This window comes from Schistocerca gregaria, chromosome 5 (genome assembly GCF_023897955.1).
Source record: "Schistocerca gregaria isolate iqSchGreg1 chromosome 5, iqSchGreg1.2, whole genome shotgun sequence".
In the NCBI taxonomy this organism is placed as follows: Eukaryota; Metazoa; Arthropoda; class Insecta; order Orthoptera; family Acrididae; genus Schistocerca; species Schistocerca gregaria.
The window spans coordinates 641951361-641974136 of NC_064924.1; the positions used below are offsets into that span (position 1 = coordinate 641951361).

General features: G+C 44.3%; 1 protein-coding gene across 1 annotated transcript in view; it reads right to left on the reverse strand.

The window, feature by feature from the left end:
- Positions 1–22776, reverse strand: part of LOC126273430 (glutamate receptor ionotropic, delta-1-like) — a 104565-nt gene that overhangs the window by 46833 nt on the left and 34956 nt on the right. Inside the window, exons 4-5 of the mRNA XM_049976983.1 lie at positions 4996–5222; positions 117–328 (exon numbers count right to left, since the gene is read on the reverse strand). Coding sequence (XP_049832940.1) covers positions 117–328; positions 4996–5222 — 439 coding nt within the window. The remainder of the gene's footprint in view (positions 1–116; positions 329–4995; positions 5223–22776) is intronic.

Consider the following 22776-nt stretch of genomic DNA (forward strand, 5'->3'; position numbering starts at 1 on the left):
TCATTGAAAGGCTAAAGACAGGCAACTCGGCTGTAGGCAGTCGGTCCTTTATTAGAGGAGTTTGAAGCGGAGGGGATGTGAAAACCATACACAAAAAAGTGGGAAGTTAGGCGTACCACGAAGAACTGGTAGGTGTAGCTGACGTTCTCGAGCCCGAAGCCGAGCGGGCTGTCGGCGAGGTCCTTCTTGTTGTTGATGGTCCTGGGCGGCGGCATCAGCAGCGAGGACACGATGCCGGCCGCGTAGTGCGTGTCCAGCAGGTTGGTGCACAGGAAGCTGACGAACAGCAGCACGCGCCAGCTCAGCCACTCCGAGCTCCGCGACACACCTGCCGGCCACCATGCACACTCAGCGGAGGCTGCCGCCCGAGTTTCACTCCACACCACCTACTCACACGCTGTCGTCACCAGTGTGCGACACATGTTTTCCACTCTAACCTGGTGTAGTCGACACCGAGCCACATGTTACACAGGAGGTCAACACGCTCATACATTAAGGATAATCCTGATGCATGGTGAAACAACGCTCTGGTGGCCGGCTGATTTTAATCACCTCGGGGTATGACCATGCAGTGCATTTGACCTGCGGTCGTCGCACGGTCGCGATGGCAGCAGTCCACATACGTAGGGGTGTGTTGGAGCACATCAGAGTAAGGTGCAGCGAGTAAGTGTGCAGTCGTTCCCAGACATTCTAAAGGTGATTGTGTGCTGAAAATGGCCCAAAGAACATATATTGATATCGTTATCAGGGGTAGAATACTAGGACGACTGGAGGCTGGTCAAACACAGTAGGTCGTAGCACGGGCCCTCTGTGTGCCACAAAGTGTGATCTCAAGATTTTGGCAACAGTTCCAGCAGACAGGAAACGTGTCCAGGCGCTACAGTACGGGAAGTCCACAGTGCACAAAACCCAAGAAGACCGTTATCTCACCATCAGTGCCCGCACAAGGCCATGGTGTAATGCAGGTAGCCTTGCTTGGCGCCTTACCGCAGCCACTGGAATAGTTGTCTCCAGACACGCAGACCACAGACGACTGAAGAGATATGATTTATTCGCCCGGAGAACCGCAAGGTGCATTCCACTGACCCCTGGTCACAGGAGAGCCCGTAAAGCCTGGTGTCAAGAACACAGTACATGGTCATTGGAACAAGGGTCCCAGGTTATATTCATGGACGAGTACAGGTAGAGTCTGAACAGTGATTCTGGCCGCAGTTTTCATCTGGCATGAACCAGGAACCAGACACCAACCCCTTAAAGTCCTTGAAAGGGACCCGAATGGAGGACGTTGTTTGATGGTGTGGGGTGAGATTATGACTGGTGCACGTACGCTCCTGCATGTCTCTGGCAGAGGAACTGTAACAGGTCAGATGTATCGGGATGTCATTTTGCACCAGTATGTCTGCCTTTTTAGGGGTACCGTATGTCCCACCTTCCTCCTGATGGATGATAACGCACGGCCCCACCGAGCTTCCATCGTGGAGGAGTACCTTGAAAAAGTAGATATCAGGCGAATGGAGTGGCCTGCCTTTTCTCCAGACCTAAACCCCATCGAGCACGCCTGGGATGATCTCGGCCGACGTATCGCTGCACGTCTTCAAACCCCTACGACACTTCAGGAGCTCCGACAGGCACTGGTGCAAGAATGGGAGGCTATACCCTAGCAGCTGCTCGGCCACCTCATTCAGAGTGTGCCAACCCGTTGTGCGGCCTGTGTACGTGTGCCTGGTGACCATATCCCATATTGATGTCGGGGTACTTGCGCAGGAAACAGTGGCGCTTTGTAGCACATGTGTTTCGGAACGGTTTCTCAACTTATCACCAATATCGTGGACTTACAGATTTGTGTCGTGTGTGTTCCCTCTGTACCTATGCTATTAGCGCCAGTATCGTGTAGTGCCACGTTGTGTGACACCACATTCTGCAGTTATCCTTAATTTGTGAGCATGAGTGTAGTTCGCATCAGGCGTGCGCAGAGCCACTGTTCACCCTCTCTGACTGGTATATACCTCTCCCGCGCTGTCTCAAATGTGGTAGTGACAGTCGTAGCACTCGTAATATGTACGGAAATTTCTGCTCGTCGGTTGTGACTTCTCAAAGGGAAAATGGACAGTGGCTACCGATTCATTCAAAAATACTAACTGAACCATACATTATAAGTAAGTTGTAGGACTGTCGGGCCTCCCCAAACAACTTGAGACACAGTGAAAGTGGCTGCATTGCCCTCGCAAAAAAGTGGCGTGTGACACACTAATATTGAGAATTCAAGATTAACATTTTTCAGAGGAACCAAATTCAAGTATGCCTTAAGCCATTTAAGGAAGCAATGGGAAACCTTCAGCTTGATAATTGTATGGGAGTTTGAGCGGCTTTCCTCTCGAATGCGAGTCCGTTGTCTTGTCCCGTCTCGCTCGGTGTGCCAGAGATACTGCTATGGGTGTTGTATTTAGGCAGTTTCCCACATTCACACTGGTGAATATGGGACTGGTCCCCATGTAAAGCCTCATTGACACGATGCACAAAAATTTAGAAAGATGTTATCACACTTTCACATGTATAAATCTACACAACTAGACGTGGACAGATGGCAACGCGAATTCCTTTGGGAGGCTGTGGGGCGAGGAGGGGGGGGGGGGGATGGAAGATGAAGGACAGGAATGGCATCTGACCACCCTATACAACTAACACTGCCAAATACAGGTTAAGATGCCAACCCCACTTAAAGGCACATTTGCAGGATGGGCATGGACATATAGCAAAAACGTACATACAAGTTTAGAATATAAGTAAAGAATTATTTAAGATATTAATGAGTATAAGCGGTTGTATTGATTGTGGCGTGCAACCGCTGAAACATTTGAATAATTACGCATTTCAGTTGTCTTGCCGAGATGACGGCACCTTTTTTGTTCTACAAGCCGCCCTGATCGACCGCATATCTGCCATCGCTACAGAAAATTATTTGGCCCACCGCCATTATTCTCTGAGACGCAGTCTCACTAGGCGTTCTCATATTTGCACACAGCAACAGAAATAATGTACGTGTCTACGTAATTTAATTTAGTATAATATTTTCTGAATACAGTGATATTATTTAATTAATCTTGTGTTTCATTTATGTTGCAAGTTATTGTTCCAATTAAACGGCTTCTTGGCAAGGCTAAAGGTTCCGTGTTACAAATTATATCAAAGGTCCAGTACGAAACAAAGCTTTGGAATTGTTCAATAACGAAGTCAGATAAAGAAATATTTTCGGAAAAATCACTCAAGTTCAAACTTACAATGAACGGACCTTACGCAAAAATCCGTTGTCAAGCTCGCAAAATTTTTATAAACTGATCACATACTGTTATCATTACTTATTATTATTATTATTATTATTATTTGTTTGTTCTTCGACAGAAAAAGCCACTATAAATCAAATCGACGAAGATACAGGATAACGCCAAGAAAAAGAAGAAGAAGAACAGAATAAAATGGAGAAGTCTTGGAAGAGAAAAGCAGCAAGATATTAGGAAATACAACAATAGAAAACACATTAAAATTAAGAGGTAACAGAGAGGTATACAATCAAGTACCTAAAAAGTACAGGCGACAATATGACAAATCCAGTAACGTTCTGGGGGCATGTTCAAAGAATGAGTCTTAGCAGACTGAGAAGAAAAATTGTACAGCAATTTGAAAATTTAGAAGACAAACCCAACTGGCTTAGGAAAGTTCATGAAGACACAGAAGAAATTGACAGGAATGAGAAAGAAATAAAAGACAGAACAAAATGTAAGAATGAGATTGGGAGTGAAACGTTTTCCAAGACAAAGCAGCACCATAAGGACTGGGAGAGCAATGGGCAGCAGAGGGGCAAAAATAAAAAATAAAAGAAAAAACAGGACAGATGAAGTATTGGAGAAAGTGTAAAGCTTAATGGCTTAAACGTAATTCTTAACAGGCTTGTACTGAAATAGCAAAATAATTGCAGGATCTGCAATTAGTAAGAAATAGAAGTATTAAGTGTGTGAGCTGTAGCAATGCAATTAAAGTATGTTACAAATAGCTTTATGTCCACAAAACATTCTGTTTTGTAAAAAGGCGGTCACCTTTCACATAAGTCAATTACCTTCTTTCCATCACACACTGATATTAGAAAGCAAAGAATAAAATTATTGCATCAGTGTGTCACTTTTCCTCATTTTCAGTTATTTCGAAAAAAAAATTAGATGTTGGCATGTTGACTTTTACGGCAGACCTGTAGTGTATTTCAGTTATCAGAGGTTGTATGGTGGTAAGATGACATAGTAAGACTCATGGCTTCCTATGGTCATTGGCAATATTCCCAGATGGTGGCTTTTGTGTGCTTGTGACCCAGCTGGTATCAGACCTCCGGCACTGCCACTGATGGCTCTAACTGACAGTCACTACATTCAAAACCAAAGTGATGAGCCTGCACGCAGCAGGTGCTGAAGTGTTTTACATCACACTCAGCGGCAAAGTGTCTTACATAAAGCACAACATCGAACTGTCTCACACTGAGTGGATCGATCTCCTAGCGTTGAAAGATTTGCCTTGGGCTTGTCCATGCACTTGGCTGACGCACTCAGATTGTTTTGTCTTGCCTGTCGAATTATTTGTAATAATGCGCAGTCGCTAAGAATGTTACTCTCTAAAACCAACCCTACATAATCTTGAGTAACGCTTAGTTTTCGAAAATGTGAAAAATTCTTCTATGTTATGTCGAATTGCCAATTTGTCAGGTCCCTTCGTTAACGTCCAGTGCACTCAAGCTTAATTTACGGATCTAAATACATGCTAGGTTGCTATCCAGTCTGTTCGGCATACAATAGCTGATGATAGCTACGGAGTGTGTTTGTCTGGGTAGCTACATTGTCCAACGACTTTCTTTACCCACCAGACCGGGCGCTGGATGTCCCGTGAGACACACACACCACAACGCTGTGTGTAGACTCATGGTCCGTTGCTCTTTCGTGGACCGTGGTGGCTCACCTTGCTGCCCGATGGCAGAGGAGACGAGCAGGAAGGTGGAGTTCCACGAGTTGTCTATCTCGTCGACGGTGGCGGTGACGCGGTGCTCGACCCAGCAGAAGAGCCGCGACACGACCAGAATCAGCACGAACAGCGCGCCGCTGCTCACCCACAGCTCCGCCGTGTACGGCTTGAAGATCGTCGTGAGGACGCTCGCCGACTTGGGGTGCCGAAACATTATTTCCGGCCTGCACGATAAGAAAGTATATCAGTATCTGAGCCAAACCATCAGTAAGCACAAACGTAGTTCAGCAACTTGTTATTTGTCAATTATCTCAATTTATCTCTACATCAACATCTACATATATACTCCGCTAGCCACCCAGCGGTGTGTGGCGGAGGGCACAATTCGGGCCAAAGTCATATTTCCCCCGTCTATTCCACTCGCGGATAGCGCGAGGGAAAAACGACTGTCTCAACGCCTCAGTACGAGCTCTAATTTCCCTTATTTCTGAATGGTGATCATTGCGCGATTTGAAAGTTGGTGGTGATAAAATATGCTCTACATCCTCGGCGAATATCGAGTTTCGGAATTTAGTGAGCAGCCCCTTCCGTTTAGCGCGCCGTCTATCTGCAAGTGTGTCGCACTTCAAACTTTCTATGAGATTTGTAATGCTCTCGCGATGGCTAAGTGTACCAGTCACGAATCTTTCCGCTCTTCTTTGGACCTTCTCAATCTCTTGAATCAGACCGAACTGGTAAGGGTCCCATACAGACGAACAATACTCTAAGACTGGACGAACTAACGTGTTGTAAGCAATTTACTTTGTCGAAGGACTGCATCCCTTCAGGATTCTACCAATGAACCGCAATCTAGAGTTCGCCCGTTACTTGTGTAATCTGATCATTCCATTAAAGATCATTTCCAATAGTCACACCCAGATACTTGACAGGGCATTTATTTTGTACACGTACTTTAATGGGGATTTTCGTCTTGTGATACGCAGTAGGTCACACTTACTAATATTCAGAGATAACTGCCAGTCATTACACCATGCGTTTATTTTCTGCAAATCGTCATTGATTCGTTCACAACTTTCATGTGATACTACTTTCCTGTAGACTATAGCATCATCGGCAAACAGTGTAATGCCGCTGTCAATACCATCAACCAGATCGTTTATGTAAACCGTAAAAAGCAGCGGACCTATTACACTGCCCCGGGGCACACCTGAAGTTAAACTTGTTTCTGTTGAAGTCACCCAGTTCCGGACGACATACCGCTCCCTGTCTGTTAGAAACCTACCTATCCAACCGCATATGTCATCGGATAGGCCGTAAGAGTGCACTTTTTGGAGCAAGCAACAGTGCGTAAATGAGTCGAACGCCTTTCGAAAGCCGAAAAATATGTAGAGCCTGTTGTGTATATCATGCACAAAGAGGGCCAGCTGTGTCTCGAATGACCGCTGTTTCCTAAAACCGTGCTGGTTTTCTGCAGATGAGCTTCTCAGAGTCTAGTTGTCTGAACACAAAATATGACATATCTCTATGACAATCATTATTGACAGCGTGGAATTATCATATGCGCAACATTCCGTCGGTACTTGGAGGAACACACACATATTAAAAATTGAAATACACAGTATTAATATTCCACACTACTTATTTTATATTTAGTTGTATATCTGTTTTCGGTTTTCTAGGCCGTCCGCAGAAAACTTAAGTTATTCACATTGAAACAGAAAATAATTACAAAGTGTTAATACTGTCTATGTCAGTTTTTAATAGAGTGTGTTATTAATTAATTAGAGAAACAAAAAATATGTATTGTGAAAATATGAACTTGATAATATGTTTGAAGAGTCTACTGAAGCAAAAACAGACTAGAAATCAACATCAATAACATAAACGTCTTTAAATTTGGGAATCACGCTGATTGGAATAGTCACGTGATACCTCCTAATTTCGCATCAGGCCTCCTTTTGTCCGGCATAGTATGGCAGTTCGACGTGGCCTGGTCTCAACAAGTCGTTGCAAGTCGCCTCCAGAAACACTGAGCCATCCTGCTTTTATAGGCGTCCATAATTGCGAGAGTGTGGTGGTGCAGGAAATTGTGTACGAACTGAGCTCTCTATTATGTCCCATAAATGTTCGATGGAATTTCCGATCTGGATGGCCACATCATTCGCTGGAATTGTCCAGTATGTTCATCAAACCGATCGCGAACGATTGTAGGCCGGTGACAATTCCTTCCTTGTTTCGAAACATGAAACCCGTTAATGACTGCAAATGGTCTCCAGGTAAACGAACGTAACCAATTGCCGGTTAAGTTGGTACAGAGGGTCCAGTCTATTCCGTGTAAACACACCCTACGCCACAAGCTTGTACAGTGCCTTGTTGACGACTTCGCACCATGCTCCATGGGGTCTGCGTCACAGTTGAACCCTACCATCAGCTCTTACAAACTGAAATCGTGACTCATCTGACCAGGTCACGGTTTTCCAGTCATCTAGGGTCCGACTGACACGGTCACCAGCCCGGGAGAAACGCTACAGGCGAAGTGTTGTTAGCAAAGGCACTCGCAATCGTCTTCTGCTGCCACAACCAGTTAACGCTAAATTTCGCCGCACTGTCGAAACGGATACTTTCGTCGTACGTCCCACGTTGATCTCTGTGGTTATTTCAGGCAGTGTTGTCTGTTAGCAATGACAACTTGACGCAAACGCCGCTGCTCTCTCGGTCGTTAAATGAAGGCTGTCAGGAACTGCGTTTTCCATGGTAAGAGGTAATGCGAAACTTCGTATTCTCGGCACACTTTTGACACAAGGGATCTTCGAATATTGAATCCCCTAACGATTTCCGAAATGGAATGTCCCATGTGTCTATCTCCAACTATCATTCCTCGTTCAAAGTCTATTAATTCCGGTCGTGTCATGCTCACGTTGTAAACCTTTTCACATTCTAACATTCATGGTGGTGTCTGTTTGTACTATGGTTCAAATGGCTCTGAGCACTATGGGACTCAACTGCTGTGGTCATTAGTCCCCTAGAACTTAGAACTACTTAAACCTAACTAACCTAAGGACATCACACACATCCATGCCCGAGGCAGGATTCGAACCTGCGACCGTAGCAGTCGCACGGTTCCGGACTGCGCGCCTAGAACCGCGAGACCACCGCGGCCGGCGTTTGTACTATATCGTGTCTCCCTACCACTTTCGCGCAACGACGCTCTGAGCATGTTTTTTTTAGGGAATTGACTAGTTTGAACCTGGGACCTGTTGCTGGTAAGGAGACGCCAGACCACACATGACATGTAGAATTCAGAAGAGTTCAGTGAGACTAGCGATGATATAACCAAATACTTAATGATTTCAGCGTCAGCTCCACTGCACTCCCTGTAAAAGAATTTTAATACTAACTAAATTTAGTGGAAGGGGTTCAAGGCTTTCCTATTTTTAGTTAGCTGGTAAAAATAACGTCGAAAAAGAAGTTAAGTTCACCATTGGAAATTTTATTCTACTCACAAAACACTGTTTATAAATTGCACTATTGATAAAAGGAAATGTTTTAATACAGGATGGTAAAAACCAACTGCGTTCAACAAAAATGTGAATGAATATTCCCTTAGTGGATTGTCAAGTTCTACAATGGATCGAAGGATGACCTGTGCCATATCACATCTAAAATCTAGGTTTAAATTAAGTTTCACAAGAGAGAAAACTATCAAAATGGTCTACAGTGACCCTCAATTATCTTTAATTACTAATCTAACTTGTCGTAAATTACAGTGGCTGATGTGGCTTCTCAATAATTATATAACAGAGAAATCGTCGCGTTTCAGACCTTTACTTCAAGTGGCAAATGTGAACACCACGAGTTTTAATTAACGATCGACACTAGTATTACGCAAAAAGGGGGTGTAACAGATGAGACTTCTGCAGTTCTGAGTGAAGCTTTATGCGCTGTTATGCGGCATCGCGTGCGTTCATTACCTTGTTGGTGTTCGTCAGGGGCGGCGGCCGGCGCAGCTCCGCTCACCTCGCCGTCTCGGAAGCAACTCCTTCCTCACTTCTCCTTACTACAATTTACCGAAGTTGGTTAAAAAAAACTATCTGGCTGTGTTTTCATCTGACCAATCAGGGTCTCAATGTTAACCTTAAGCTCCGCCTACAAAAATTCTCTCTATCCAATGAGAAACGTTATACTTTTCGTGGTGGGGCAATGTTTTTAAAGTTTGCAACGTAACGGAGACGCGAAAAAGTCTCACGCTAAAACGTGCTGCTGGTGTGGTCCTTTTAGCGTTATCGTAAGATCTATACTGTTCTTCTGGAGGGCTCTAGCTTTTAACATGGGCTGGGGGTGGTCCTTGACGTAACAGAGACGCGAAAAAGTCTCACGCTAAAACTTGCGGGTGGTGTGGTCCTAATGGTTAGCTGGCGACGTGGGTGTCCAGTCCATCCCTTATCGTGGGGCCTTCTAGCTTAACACAGTTCTGCTCTCGGCTTCTGTTCTCGTTTCTCCCCTCGGAACTGCGTCTGTCTCACGGTGGGAAGGTTGTTTGTTGTTGTTGTTGTCTTCAGTCCTGAGACTGGTTTGATGCAGCTCTCCATGCTACTCTATCCTGTGCAAGCTGCTTCATCTCCCAGTACCTACTCCAACCTATATCCTTCTGAATCTGCTTAGTGTACTCATCTCTCGGTCTCCCTCTACGATTTTTACCCTCCACGCTGCCCTCCAATGCTACATTTGTGATCCCTTGATGCCTCAAAACATGTCCTACCAACCGATCCCTTCTTCTAGTCAAGTTGCCCCACAAACTTCTCTTCTCCCCAATCCTATTCAATACCTCCTCATTAGTTACGTGATCTATCCACCTTATCTTCAGTATTCTTCTGTAGCACCACGTTTCGAAAGCTTCTATTCTCTTCTTGTCCAAACTAGTTATCGTCCATGTTTCACTTCCATACATGGCTACACTCCAAACAAATACTTTCAGAAACGACTTCCTGATACATAAATCTATATTCGATGTTAACAAATTTCTCTTCTTCAGAAACGCTTTCCTTGCCATTACCAGTCTACATTTTATATCCTCTCTACTTCGACCATCATCAGTTATTTTACTTCCTAAATAGCAAAACTCCTTTACTACTTTAAGTGTCTCATTTCCTAATCTAATTCCCTCAGCATCACCCGATTTAATTTGACTACATTCCATTATCCTCGTTTTGCTTTTGTTAATGTTAATCTTATATCCTCCTTTCAAGACACTATCCATTCCGTTCAACTGCTCTTCCAAGTCCTTTGCCGTCTCTGACAGAATTACAATGTCATCGGCGAACCTCAAAGTTTTTACTTCGTCTCCATGAATTTTAATACCTACTCCAAATTTTTCTTTTGTTTCCTTTACTGCTTGCTCAATATACAGATTGAATAACATCGGGGAGAGGGTACAACCCTGTCTCACTCCTTTCCCAACCACTGCTTCCCTTTCATGCCCCTCGACTCTTATTACTGCCATCTGGTTTCTGTACAAATTATAAATAGCCTTTCGCTCCCTGTATTTTACCCCTGCCACCTTTAGAATTTGAAAAAGAGTATTCCAGTTAACATTGTCAAAAGCTTTCTCTAAGTCTACAAATGCTAGAAACGTAGGTTTGCCTTTTCTTAATCTTTCTTCTAAGATAAGTCGTAAGGTCAGTATTGCCTCACGTGTTCCAACATTTCGACGGAATCCAAACTGATCCTCCCCGAGGTCTGCATCTACCAGTTTTTCCATTCGTCTGTAAAGAATTCGCGTTAGTATTTTGCAGCCGTGGCTTATTAAACTGATAGTTCGGTAATTTTCACATCTGTCAGCACCTGCTTTCTTTGGGATTGGAATTATTATATTCTTCTTGAAGTCTGATGGTATTTCGCCTGTCTCATACATCTTGCTCACCAGCTGGTAGAGTTTTGTCATGACTGGCTCTCCCAAGGCCGTCAGTAGTTCTAATGGAATGTTGTCTACTCCGGGGGCCTTGTTTCGACTCAGGTCTTTCAGTGCTCTGTCAAACTCTTCACGCAGTATCGTATCTCCCATTTCATCTTCATCTACATCCTCTTCTATTTCCATAATATTGTCCTCAAGTACATCGCCCTTGTATAAACCTTCTATATACTCCTTCCACCTTTCTGCCTTCCCTTCTTTGCTTAGAACTGGGAAGGTATGACATGCATTTAGGCATTCTTGTGTTAGTCTGTGGTATTCCATTTGCTCACTCGTTACTCGTATTACTTTGGTTAATTTAATGTCACGATTTATTCGGAGCTATGTGACATACTACTGGATTTGCTTATGTCAGGGTTTTCATGGAAGGTGTTGGATTTGCCTGACACCTTTTCACATAAATCACCTAAGTGCAAATGACGGTTCCGCCAGTGCAGTGGCCTCTTAAAGCACCTTGTGACCGCGACTCTGTATATGTGCATGTCGCTATCCTATAGCTTTTGTCACCTCCGAGCATATTACTATCATTTTAGAGATCAGAAGCCCTTAAATTTACCTAGTGGCATGGCACTTCATCTGAAGCACAAGTTTGGAATCCTGGTGTTAGTGACCAAACTTCTCCTAGTTCCTCATGGAGTGATAGAAAATTGCACCGCCGTGCGATCTAGGGCGCCTTGCCACGGTTCACGCGGCTACCCCCGTCGGAGGTCCGAGTCCTCCCGTGGGCATGGGTGTGTGTCTTGTCCTTAGCGTAAGTTAGTTTAAGTTAGATTAAGTTCAGATGAGCTATACACTGAAGGAAAGAAAATCGAAAAGAAAAACACATTCTGTTATGTGGGATCCATTTTAGAAATCGAGGGAAAAATCAGAGTCGGAAAACAATAAAAGAATTATTAGCGAACGGAAGGTCATTGGGATGCTTAACTCAGTCTTATGGAGCAGGAATGTAATGAGCTGAACTAAAAAATTAATACACAAATCTATATTAGAGTGTGGTTCTGTATGGAATGGAGACCTAGACAGTTAACCTGAAGCACATTAAAAAATTACAAGCTCTAGAGATGGACTTCTGGAGAAGATCGGCATGAAAGAGAAGATAAGGAACACCGAAATAATAAGGAGAAAGGAAATAAAAAAGAATATATGGCGTAATGGATAGGAAGAAATTACAGTGGTACGGGCATGTACGATGAATGGAGGAAGCCAGAATACCAAAATTGATACTGGAGTGGGAACCGGAGGGGAGAAGAAGAAGAGGACGGACCACCTGGATCCAAAATGTACAGCACACAATGAGGAAGAGGACACACAAGATCGAAACACCTGGAGGAATATTTTGAAAATATAGTTTAAGAACGTTTATTCTTTTTCATAGTAATTTCCGAGTATATTATTATATCGGAGATAAGCCTCTGTAATGAGGAAAAGTTCAAAAATAACAAATAATAAATAAGTAGTGTGTAAGCCTAGCGACCATGACCTCAGCAGTCTGAACCAATAGGAACTTATCACAAATTTAAATTTAAAATTGCAGCGTTGACGGCGATCAGGGCGTTGGAGCGGGCCACTAAATTTGCAGACCCTCTTGACACTATTGAATAGGAGTGGCCTTTGGTGGTTTAGGGTAAGCACAGAACACCGATTATATGGTGACCTGGCCTGAATTCCAACCCCTATCCACACAAACGCGAGTCCAAAGTGCTAACCATTGTCTTGGCCACTTAGCTCAGTAGCCAACTACGACGCCAACACGTCTTCCAAAGAGAATCCGCTTTCGAGAGTAAGACCCCAATGTAGACATTTTACACGCTCACATTCTACAGCAAACTTTAAGATCAAATCTCTTTAGCTGGCATCATCAATTGGTCTCTTATTACTCCTCAGATTCCACAGCTTTTGAGTGAGAGATTCGGCACTGTCAAACACACTGGCACGATCTATTTTCCCGTAGAATTTTTTCCTTGATGGACTGAAGAGCACTGACTCTGTCGTACTCACATTTATCAAATTTATTTTATTATTTGCCGGTTTTGAGCGTGTCTACGGCTTCTACGGATTTTACACATTTAGTTTATTACATAAAATATCAGATATGATATTTGTTCTCAAGATTTTCGCAAGAATATTTACTGAGATATTAACATAGTGCCTTGTAACATAGTCCACAGATCGCTTGCACGTGTTGTTACAGCACTACAGCATGTATCTAACAGGAACATGAACAGTCAATCAATTTTTTACCCTACAGATTTGCGCAAAATGTATCGACAGATTGAGATCGTTTGTGTGCGGGATTATGTCTAAGGCATTCAATAACGTAGAATATTTACCTTATTTTAGAAAACATATAAACAATGTTTGACAACTCCCTTTCCAGGCTACTAGGGGAATTAAATGGGACATTGTAGAAAAAGTTCTGATAAGGAACCCATATCTTTAAATGTACCGTTTGGATATAAAATAAGTTTGATTAGATCTACCGCTCCACGGTATGCACCCAGCGAAGATACTGAGCTCTGACTTATGTTCTCTACAGGAGCTGCCCCACTTACCTGTTCGCTGCGCGAGGTGTAACTGTGGCGCATGCTGTTATACACACAGTCCACAAATCCTGGTGTACGTCCGTCGAGCACCAAATCCGACACTTGCAGTTGCGAACGTACCAGTTTATAGCAGACGTTGTTGTCCTCACGTCAGCCGAAAATTGAAAACGTTCGCGATACACGCACTGTGCAGCTAGGTCATTATGTACCGTACCGCGAAGTGGTAGATTTGAAAGTGAGACATTCTTCAAACTTATTTTATATTAAAGTGGTACATTTTCAGACATTAGTTTCTTATCAAATTTTTATCTACTAAGCCCCTAGAAGCCCATAATAGGAATAATTGCGAAACACCTTGTACACATTACACTCTTCTTTTAAAAAGGCTATGGTAAAGACTAAAAAAAAAAGATAATAAAATGAATTTGATAATCTGTATAGTGGCTTGCTGCTGCGATTTCTTTCTCAGTACTTTGACCATGTTTTCACACAGCTGTGGCGTGGGACTCGAAGGTCGTGTTAGCGGGCTGAGAGGCATGTAGCTGCTAGACCATAAAGTCGAGCCTTATAATAGGGCATAAGTCAAGTCGACGTTTCTGTCGAGTTATACGCTATGAACAGACACCAACAGTTGGACTGACATCATTGTTGTATCACAGGATATCTCTGACATGAACAATGTGTTCTCTTATTCGGACTCGTTCCGGATATTTTTCTAATTATCTCTTTGTTGTTTCGATGATGTAGTTTCCACAAAATACCGAACACAGTTTTCGGTCTGTTTTATACGGGTCACCCTTTTCTTTCCATGCCGTACTCCTGAATCTAACTGGAGGAGTGTAGGAAGTACCCTCTACCGCACATCGTAAGATGGCTCACCTAGCCCTCCCTCCTCCACCATCACATATTTCGTTGAAATTTTGTGTAAACATTCGGACATGTCCCTAACGAATATTGGTAAATTTTAACTTCCGTCGAAGCAATACTGTCCGAGATTTAGTCACTTGTTTGACTCCTTACGCGACTTTGCGTGGAGCGAGCGTAAATTTTTGGCGACTATGAGCTGTTGTATTTCGGCCAATATTTTGTTGACAGAAATGAAATTCTGCCATCATGTACAATTTTAAGCATTCTCTCCAGAATAGTAATGGAAAGAATTTTATGAGCCGTATTAGAAAAGAAAATGTTACACAAAATCGTCCAAAAAATCGGCGCCCTAAAAAATTTCAAGAATGTAAAACTTGGCATGCAGTAACATAGCAACACAAGGTTCTCAAATGTAAAGTTTCATTTTTGTACCATTTTCCAATACTGAATAAATGAAGTATAAAATTGATGAATTTGTAAAAAGCCCCTGACATATAAGCAGCCAAACTTCAAAATTTTGTAGGGCGCCAAGTATTTTGGACGATTTTATCTAAAATATTCTCGCTGAATATGGCTCATAAAATTCTTTTCATTATTATTCTGGAGAGACGGCATAAAATTGTACAAAATGACCACGTTTCATTTCTTTCAACAATATACTGGCCGAATTATAGTAGGTCGAATTCGCCAGAAATTCTTGCTCGCTCTGTGCAGTCACGCACGGGGTCAAACAAGTGACTATATCTCGGCCAGTATTGCTTCGACGAACGTTAAACTTTACTAATGTTCGTTGGGGATATGTGCGAATATTCACACAAAATTTCATCGAAAATCATGATGGTCGAGCAGGAAAATGTTCCGAAATTAGGCGATCTGACATGGAATGACCCATACCTGGTATACATGTGGATGCAGATGTGGCCGCTGTGTCGCCCCATAGTGTACTGGTTTCAATTTCGCCTTTGACCGCACATAAAACTATTACTGTTTACTCCTAAATACAACTAATGGCGTGCAGATCGGCAGCTGACAAATTTCCTCGATTGAATTTCGGACCGCTTACCGGATAATGGCCCAAGAACGCGCGAACTCACACAGGGGTGCACGTTGTCTCTCGCAATACGTCACCAATCCTGGTCTCACACCTCTTGCCTGATGATCTGTGGGCACCACAAGTTATGGAGGGCAAACTACTCCAACACAGGCTGGTTTTTTTTTCAGTAAGATTGTTATGAGTAAATCAATACCCATTCTGCAGCCGTTCTTAGCAGGAAAAAATTCTTTTCGTGTTGCAAGTAAATTATTGGCGGATTAATGAAATTTTGTGGGTGGGGGTGGTTACCTAGAAGAGAAAGAAGACCCAGGGGTCCACTCCTTGAAAGGAAAGGGAAAAAAATTCAAAAACTACTGTTTTAAGCTGTTTTGGTACTTAAAAATATCAAACAATTGCAAAAATGTGTTTTATTTTAGACAAAAAGCTTTTTAATTTCTTGAAATGTGTAGTTCAAATGGTTTAAATAGCTCTGAGCACTATGGGACTTAACATCTGAGATCATCAGTTCCCTAGAACTTAGAACTACTTAAACCTAACTAACCTAAGGACATCACACACCTCCATGCCCGAGGCAGGATTCGAACCTGCGACCGAAGCAGTCGCGCGGTTCCAGACTGAAGCGCCTAGAACCGCTCAGCTACACCGGGCGGCGAAATGTGTAGTATTCAAAACCTTTTTCTGACTAACCTCTTCTGCCGCGCGGGATTAGCGGAGCGGTCTGAGGCGCTGCAGTCATGGACTGTGCGGCTGGTCCCGGCGGAGGTTCGAGTCCTCCAGCGGGGATGGGTTTGTCCTTAGGATAATTTAGGTTAAGTAGTGTGTAAGCTTAGGGACTGATGAGCTTAGCAGTTACGTCCCATAACATTTCAGACACGCGCACTAACCTCTTTTATATAGTTATTAATACACAGATACAAGTTCATAAGCCTTTTGTTAACATGCAAATAAACTGGTTTGAGAATAAAATACTTTTAAAACTGCAGTTCTTGATTCGCTGACAGTTATATTTTTGCTAGTTTAGTTCATATATATCTACATTTCGAAAATTGTAGTTGTAAAGCGTGTTGCTGTTATACGTCGGGAAGCCCTGCTAATATTTGGTGTACACTATTCAAACACGAGGGGGAGCACAAGTCACTGGTACACACAAAGTAAGATGGCTTGGCGAATACTGAATTAAATGACTAAATCCACTGACCAACATTCTAAATTCGCTTGCTTAACATTGGCGCAAATTACAAAAATTTGCATTTGATTTTAATTTAGTTTAAACTCTCGGAGAGGGTGATCGCACCCTGCGCTCCCCCCCCCCCCCCCCCCCCCCCCCTCACGGCCTCCTACAATCCGTCCCTGATTATTAGTCAATGGGTCTATCTTGACCATCGTCAAGGGGCTAAAAATGTATATTGGAGTCAGATGTAAGGTATTCGAAACGCTGTTGCTCAAGGACAAATTCAAAGTCAGTTTTATTACATACTGTAATGTCAAGATAGTCGTGTGAGGACTGCTTTTGCCAAGGCGACCATATATCTTTCTCTCATAAACTCATCGATAAGGCAGTCATAAAACCGTCGTCTGACAAAGTCCCTCCCTGATATCTGCCGAATTTTACGACCTTCTGGAACTAAGGACAGGTCGTATATCAGCTCTCTTTCTTGTCCCCTTACAACAGCTTTTAGTGTGAGCAGATATCAGGGAACCAGAGGACAGGAGGTGCTCAGTCCATTACTATTTTGTAGGCTATACCGATTGCAGTATTGCTATCGTAAATGATGCTGGATGTAGTACATTTTCGCACAATCAGAAGATTTACATACGACGCCTGCGAAATGATAGCAGCCAGTAAACGCTCATCTGAAATCCAATGAACCGTGGGGCAGAAGGTAATTTCTGATGAACTGGGAACTGTACTTGAAAGGAAGCGGACCTTCTTTACTTCATTATTATGCCCTCAAGTACGGGAACAGAGCTTAAAATTCCATTATGATGGTTCTATAATTTAGGTGTGATTCAAAATTTGAGCAGCCTGACGACTGAATATAATTGAATTCGCTAGTGAGGAGATGCTACATTAGTTGATAATCTTGGAGTACTGTGGAGGTACGATTGTGCTAGTGAATAATGTGGCAGGCACCGTTGGCTGGAAGTCCCGAGGTGTAGGTTCAGCTACCTAATCGGTAAGTGTTTTTATCCTGCACACACAGTGACCTCTCCCCACGCAATGTCTGAGAGCTGTATCTCAAGTGTATCTGTTGAGAATTGGTCACGTAATCGGTGTGTGTATAGTGTGGTGTTGTTTCACAGAGCAAGACTGCACTGTAGTTCCTTCTCGAGATTGTCGCACAGATGACAAAATGGTAGATATCGAAATAGATGACAGAGGAATAAAAAAAAAAAACAACTAAAATCACTCAAAAGAGGAAAGGCCGCTGGACCTGACGGAATACCAGTTCGATTTTACACAGTGTAGCCGAAGGAACTTGCGCCCCTTCTTGCAGCGGTGTACCGTAGGCCTCTAGAAGAGCGTAGCGTTCCAAAAGATTGGAAAAAGACACAGGTCTTCCCCGTTTTCAAGAATGGACGTCGAACAGATGTGCATAACTATAGACCTATGTTTCTAACGTCGATCAGTTGTAGAATTTTGAACACGAATTATGTTCGAGTATAATAACTTTTCTGGAGACTAGAAATCTACTCTGTAGGAATCAGCATGGGTTTCGAAAAAGACGGTCGTGTGAAACCCAGCTCGCGCTATTCGTCCACGAGACTCAGAGGGCCATAGACACGGGTTCACAGGTAGATGCCGTGTTTCTTGACTTCCGCAAGGCATTTGATACAGTGCCCGGCAGTCGTTTAGTGAGCAAAGTAAGAGCATATGGAATATCAGACCAATAGTGTGATTGGATTGAAGAGTTCCTAGATAACAGAACGCAGTATGTCATTCTCAATGGAGAGAAGTCTTCCGAAGTAAGAGTGATTTCAGGTGCGTCTCAGGGAAGTGTCGTAGGACCGTTGCTACTCACAGTACACGTAAATGACCTTGTAGATAACATCAGAAGTTCACTGAGACTATTTGCAAATGATGCTGTAGTATATCGAGATGTTGTAACAATGGAAAATTGTACTGAAATGCAGGAGGATCTGCAACGAATTGACGCATGGTGCACGGAATGGCAATAGAATCTCAATGTAGACAAGTGTAATGTGCTGCGAATACACAGAAAAAAGATCCTTCATCATTTAGCTACAGTATAGCAGGTCAGCAACTGGAAGCAGTTAATTCCATAAATTATTTGAGAGTACACATTAGGAGTGGTTTAAAATGGAATGACCATATAAAATTAATCGTCGGTATAGCAGATACCAGACTGAGACTCATTGTAAGAATCCTAAGGAAATGCAGTCCGAAAGCAAAGGAAATTGGTTACAGTACACTTGTTCGGCCACTGCTTGAATACTGCTCAGCGGTGTCGGATCCGTACCAGATAGGGTTGATAGAAGAGAGAATGAGAAGATCCAACAGAGAGTGGCACGCTTCGTTACAGGATAATTTAGTAATCGCAAAAGCGATACGGAGATGATAGATAAACTCCAGTGGAAGACTCTGCAAGAGAGACGCTTAGTAGCTCGGTACGATCTTTTGTTGAAGTTTCGAGAACATAACTTCACCGAGGAGTCAAGCAGTATATTACTCCCGCCTACGTATATCTCGCGAAGAGAGCATGAGGATAAAATCAGAGAGATTAGGCCCACACAGAGACGTACGGATAATATTTCTTTCCACGAACATACGATACTGGAATAGAAGGGAGAACCGATAGAGGTACTCAAGGTACCCTCCACTACACACCGTCAGGTGGCTTGCGGAGTATGGAGATGGAGAAACAATTAAAATCGCTCAAAAGAGGAAAGGCCGCTGGTCCTGATAGGATACCAGTTCGATTTTACACAGAGTACGCGAAGGAACTTGCCCCCCTTCTTGCAGCGGTGTACCGTAGGTCTCTAGAAGAGCGAAGCGTTCCAAAGGATTGGAAAAGGGCACAGGTCATCCCCGTTCTCAAGAAGGGACGTCGAACAGATGTGCAGAACTATAGACCTATATCTCTAACGTCGATCAGTTGTAGAATTTTGGAACACGTATTATGTTCGAGTATAATGTCTTTTCTGGAGACTAGAAATCTACTCTGTAGGAATCAGCATGGGTTTCGAAAAAGACGATCGTGTGAAACCCAGCTCGCGCTATTCGTCCACGAGACTCAGAGGGCCTTAGACACGGGTTCACAGGTAGATGCCGTGTTTCTTGACTTCCGCAAGGCGTTTGACACAGTTCCCCACAGTCGTTTAATGAACAAAGTAAGAGCATACGGACTATCAGATCAATTGTGTGATTGGATTGAGGAGTTCCTAGATAACAGAACGCAGCACGTCATTCTCAATGGAGAGAAGTCTTCCGAAGTAAGAGTGATTTCAGGTGTGCCGCAGGGGAGTGTCATAGCACCGTTGCTATTCACAATATACATAAATGACCTGGTGGATGACATCGGAAGTTCACTGAGGCTTTTTGCAGATGATGCTGTGGTGTATCGAGAGGTTGCAACAATGGAAAATTGTACTGAAATGCAGGAGGATCTGCAGCGAATTGACGCATGGTGCACGGAATGGCAATTGAATCTCAATGTAGACAAGTGTAATGTGATGCGAATACATAGAAAGATAGGTCCCTTATCATTTAGCTACAAAATAGCAGGTCAGCAACTGGAAGCAGTTAATTCCATAAATTATCTGGGAGTACGCATTAGGAGTGATTTAAAATGGAATGATCATATAAAGTTGATCGTCGGTAAAGCAGATGCCAGACTGAGATTCATTGGAAGAATCCTAAGGAAATGCAATCCGACAACAAAGGAAGTAGGTTACAGTACGCTTGTTCGCCCAATGCTTGAATACTGCTCAGCAGTGTGGGATCCGCACCAGGTAGGGTTGATAGAAGAGATAGAGAAGATCCAACGGAGAGCAGCGCGCTTCGTTACAGGATCATTTAGTAATTGCGAAAGCGTTACGGAGATGATAGATAAACTCCAGTGGAAGACTCTGCAGGAGAGACGCTCAGTAGCTCGGTACGGGCTTTTGTTGAAGTTTCGAGAACATACCTTCACCGAAGAGTCAAGCAGTATATTGCTCCCTCCTACGTATATCTCGCGAAGAGACCATGAGGATAAAATCAGAGAGATTAGAGCCCACACAGAAGCATACCGACAATCCTTCTTTCCACGTACAATACGAGACTGGAATAGAAGGGAGAACCGATAGAGGTACTCAGGGTACCCTCCGCCACACACCGTCAGGTGGCTTGCGGAGTACGGATGTAGATGTAGATGTAGATGTAGACGTGTGATGATGAGAGAAGGGAGACGGTTGACAGCTGTGCCGGAACACAGCCTACCCCTCTTTGAATATCTCCGAGGGGACCAGCGAGCTTAGCGTCTGTATCCGGCGGACGGATCTCCATCGCCAGTGCTACATGGCCTCACTCCATGACGCGAGGCGGAGAGGTTTCGAATTTCCACTCGAAAATGGCTATAGTGATCAGAAACTTTACCCCATAAATTCTTCTCGCCTTGACATTCAAATACTGGTGGTGAAAACTGCTTCGACCGCCTAGATTGGAACTGGCTACGATCAAGTCCAGCAACACTGCATAGGCGTGCGTCAGCGAGATGGGTGTAAATGAACCATGTCTTGTGGACTACACTCCTGGAAATTGAAATAAGAACACCGTGAATTCATTGTCCCAGGAAGGGCAAACTTTATTGTCACATTCCTGGGGTCAGATACATCACACGATCACACTGACAGAACCACAGGCACATAGACACAGGCAACAGAGCATGCACAATGTCGGCACTAGTACAGTGTATATCCACCTTTCGCAGCAATGCAGGCTGCTATTCTCCCATGGAGTCGATCGTAGAGATGCTGGATGTAATCCTGTGGAACGGCTTGCCATGCCATTTCCACCTGGCGCCTCAGTTGGACCAGCGTTCGTGCTGGACGTGCAGACCGCGTGAGACGACGCTTCATCCAGTCCCAAACATGCTCAATGGGGGACAGATCCGGAGATCTTGCTGGCCAGGGTAGTTGATTTACACCTTCTAGAGCACGTTGGGTGGCACGGGATACATGCGGACGTGAATTGTCCTGTTGGAACAGCAAGTTCCCTTGCCGGTCTAGGAATGGTAGAACGATGGGTTCGATGACGGTTTTGATGTACCGTGCACTATTCAGTGTCCCCTCGATCCCCTCGACGATCACCAGAGGTGTACGGCCAGTGTAAGATCGCTCCCCACACCATGATGCCGGGTGTTGGCCCTGTGTGCCTCGGTCGTATGCAGTCCTGATTGTGGCGTTCACCTGCTCGGCGCCAAACACGCATACGACCATCATTGGCACCAAGGCAGAAGCGACTCTCATCGCTGAAGACGACACGTCTCCATTCGTCCCTCCATTCACGCCTGTCGCGACACCACTGGAGGCGGGCTGCACGATGTTGGGGCGTGAGCGGAAGACGGCCTAACGGTGTGCGGGACCGTAGCCCAGCTTCATGGAGACGGTTGCGAATGGTCCTCGCCGATACCCCAGGAGCAACAGTGTCTCTAATTTGCTGGGATGTGGCGCTGCGGTCCGCTACGGCACTGCGTAGGATCCTACGGTCTTGGCGTGCATCCGTGCGTCGCTGCGGTCCGGTCCCAGGTCGACGGTCACGTGCACCTTCCGCCGACCACTGGCGACAACATCGATGTACTGTGTAGACCTCACGCCCCACGTGTTGAGCAATTCGGCGGTACGTCCACCCGGCCTCCCTCATGCACACTATACGCCCTCGCTCGAAGTCCGTCAACTGCACATACGGTTCACGTCCACGCTGTCGCGGCATGCTACCAGTGTTAAAGACTGCGATGGAGCTCCGTATGTCACGGCAAACTGGCTGACACTGACGGCGGCGGTGCACAAATGCTGCGCAGCTAGCGCCATTCGACGGCCAACACCGCGGTCCCTGGTGTGTCCGCTGTGCCGTGCGTGTGATCATTGCTTGTACAGCCCTCCCGCAGTGTCCGGAGCAAGTATGGTGGGTCTGACACACCGGTGTCAATGTGTTCTTTTTTCCATTTCCAGGAGTGTATATACACTATCACCATCACAATTACTATAGAAGTCCCTTCTAGGAGGGGTACTGATGGTTCAAAACCCTGTACGGCCTCAAGGATGCGGTTTTCTGATTTCCCTAAATTGCTTAAGCAAAATTCCTAAATGATTTCTTTGAAAGGTACGGTCGATTTCATTCATCA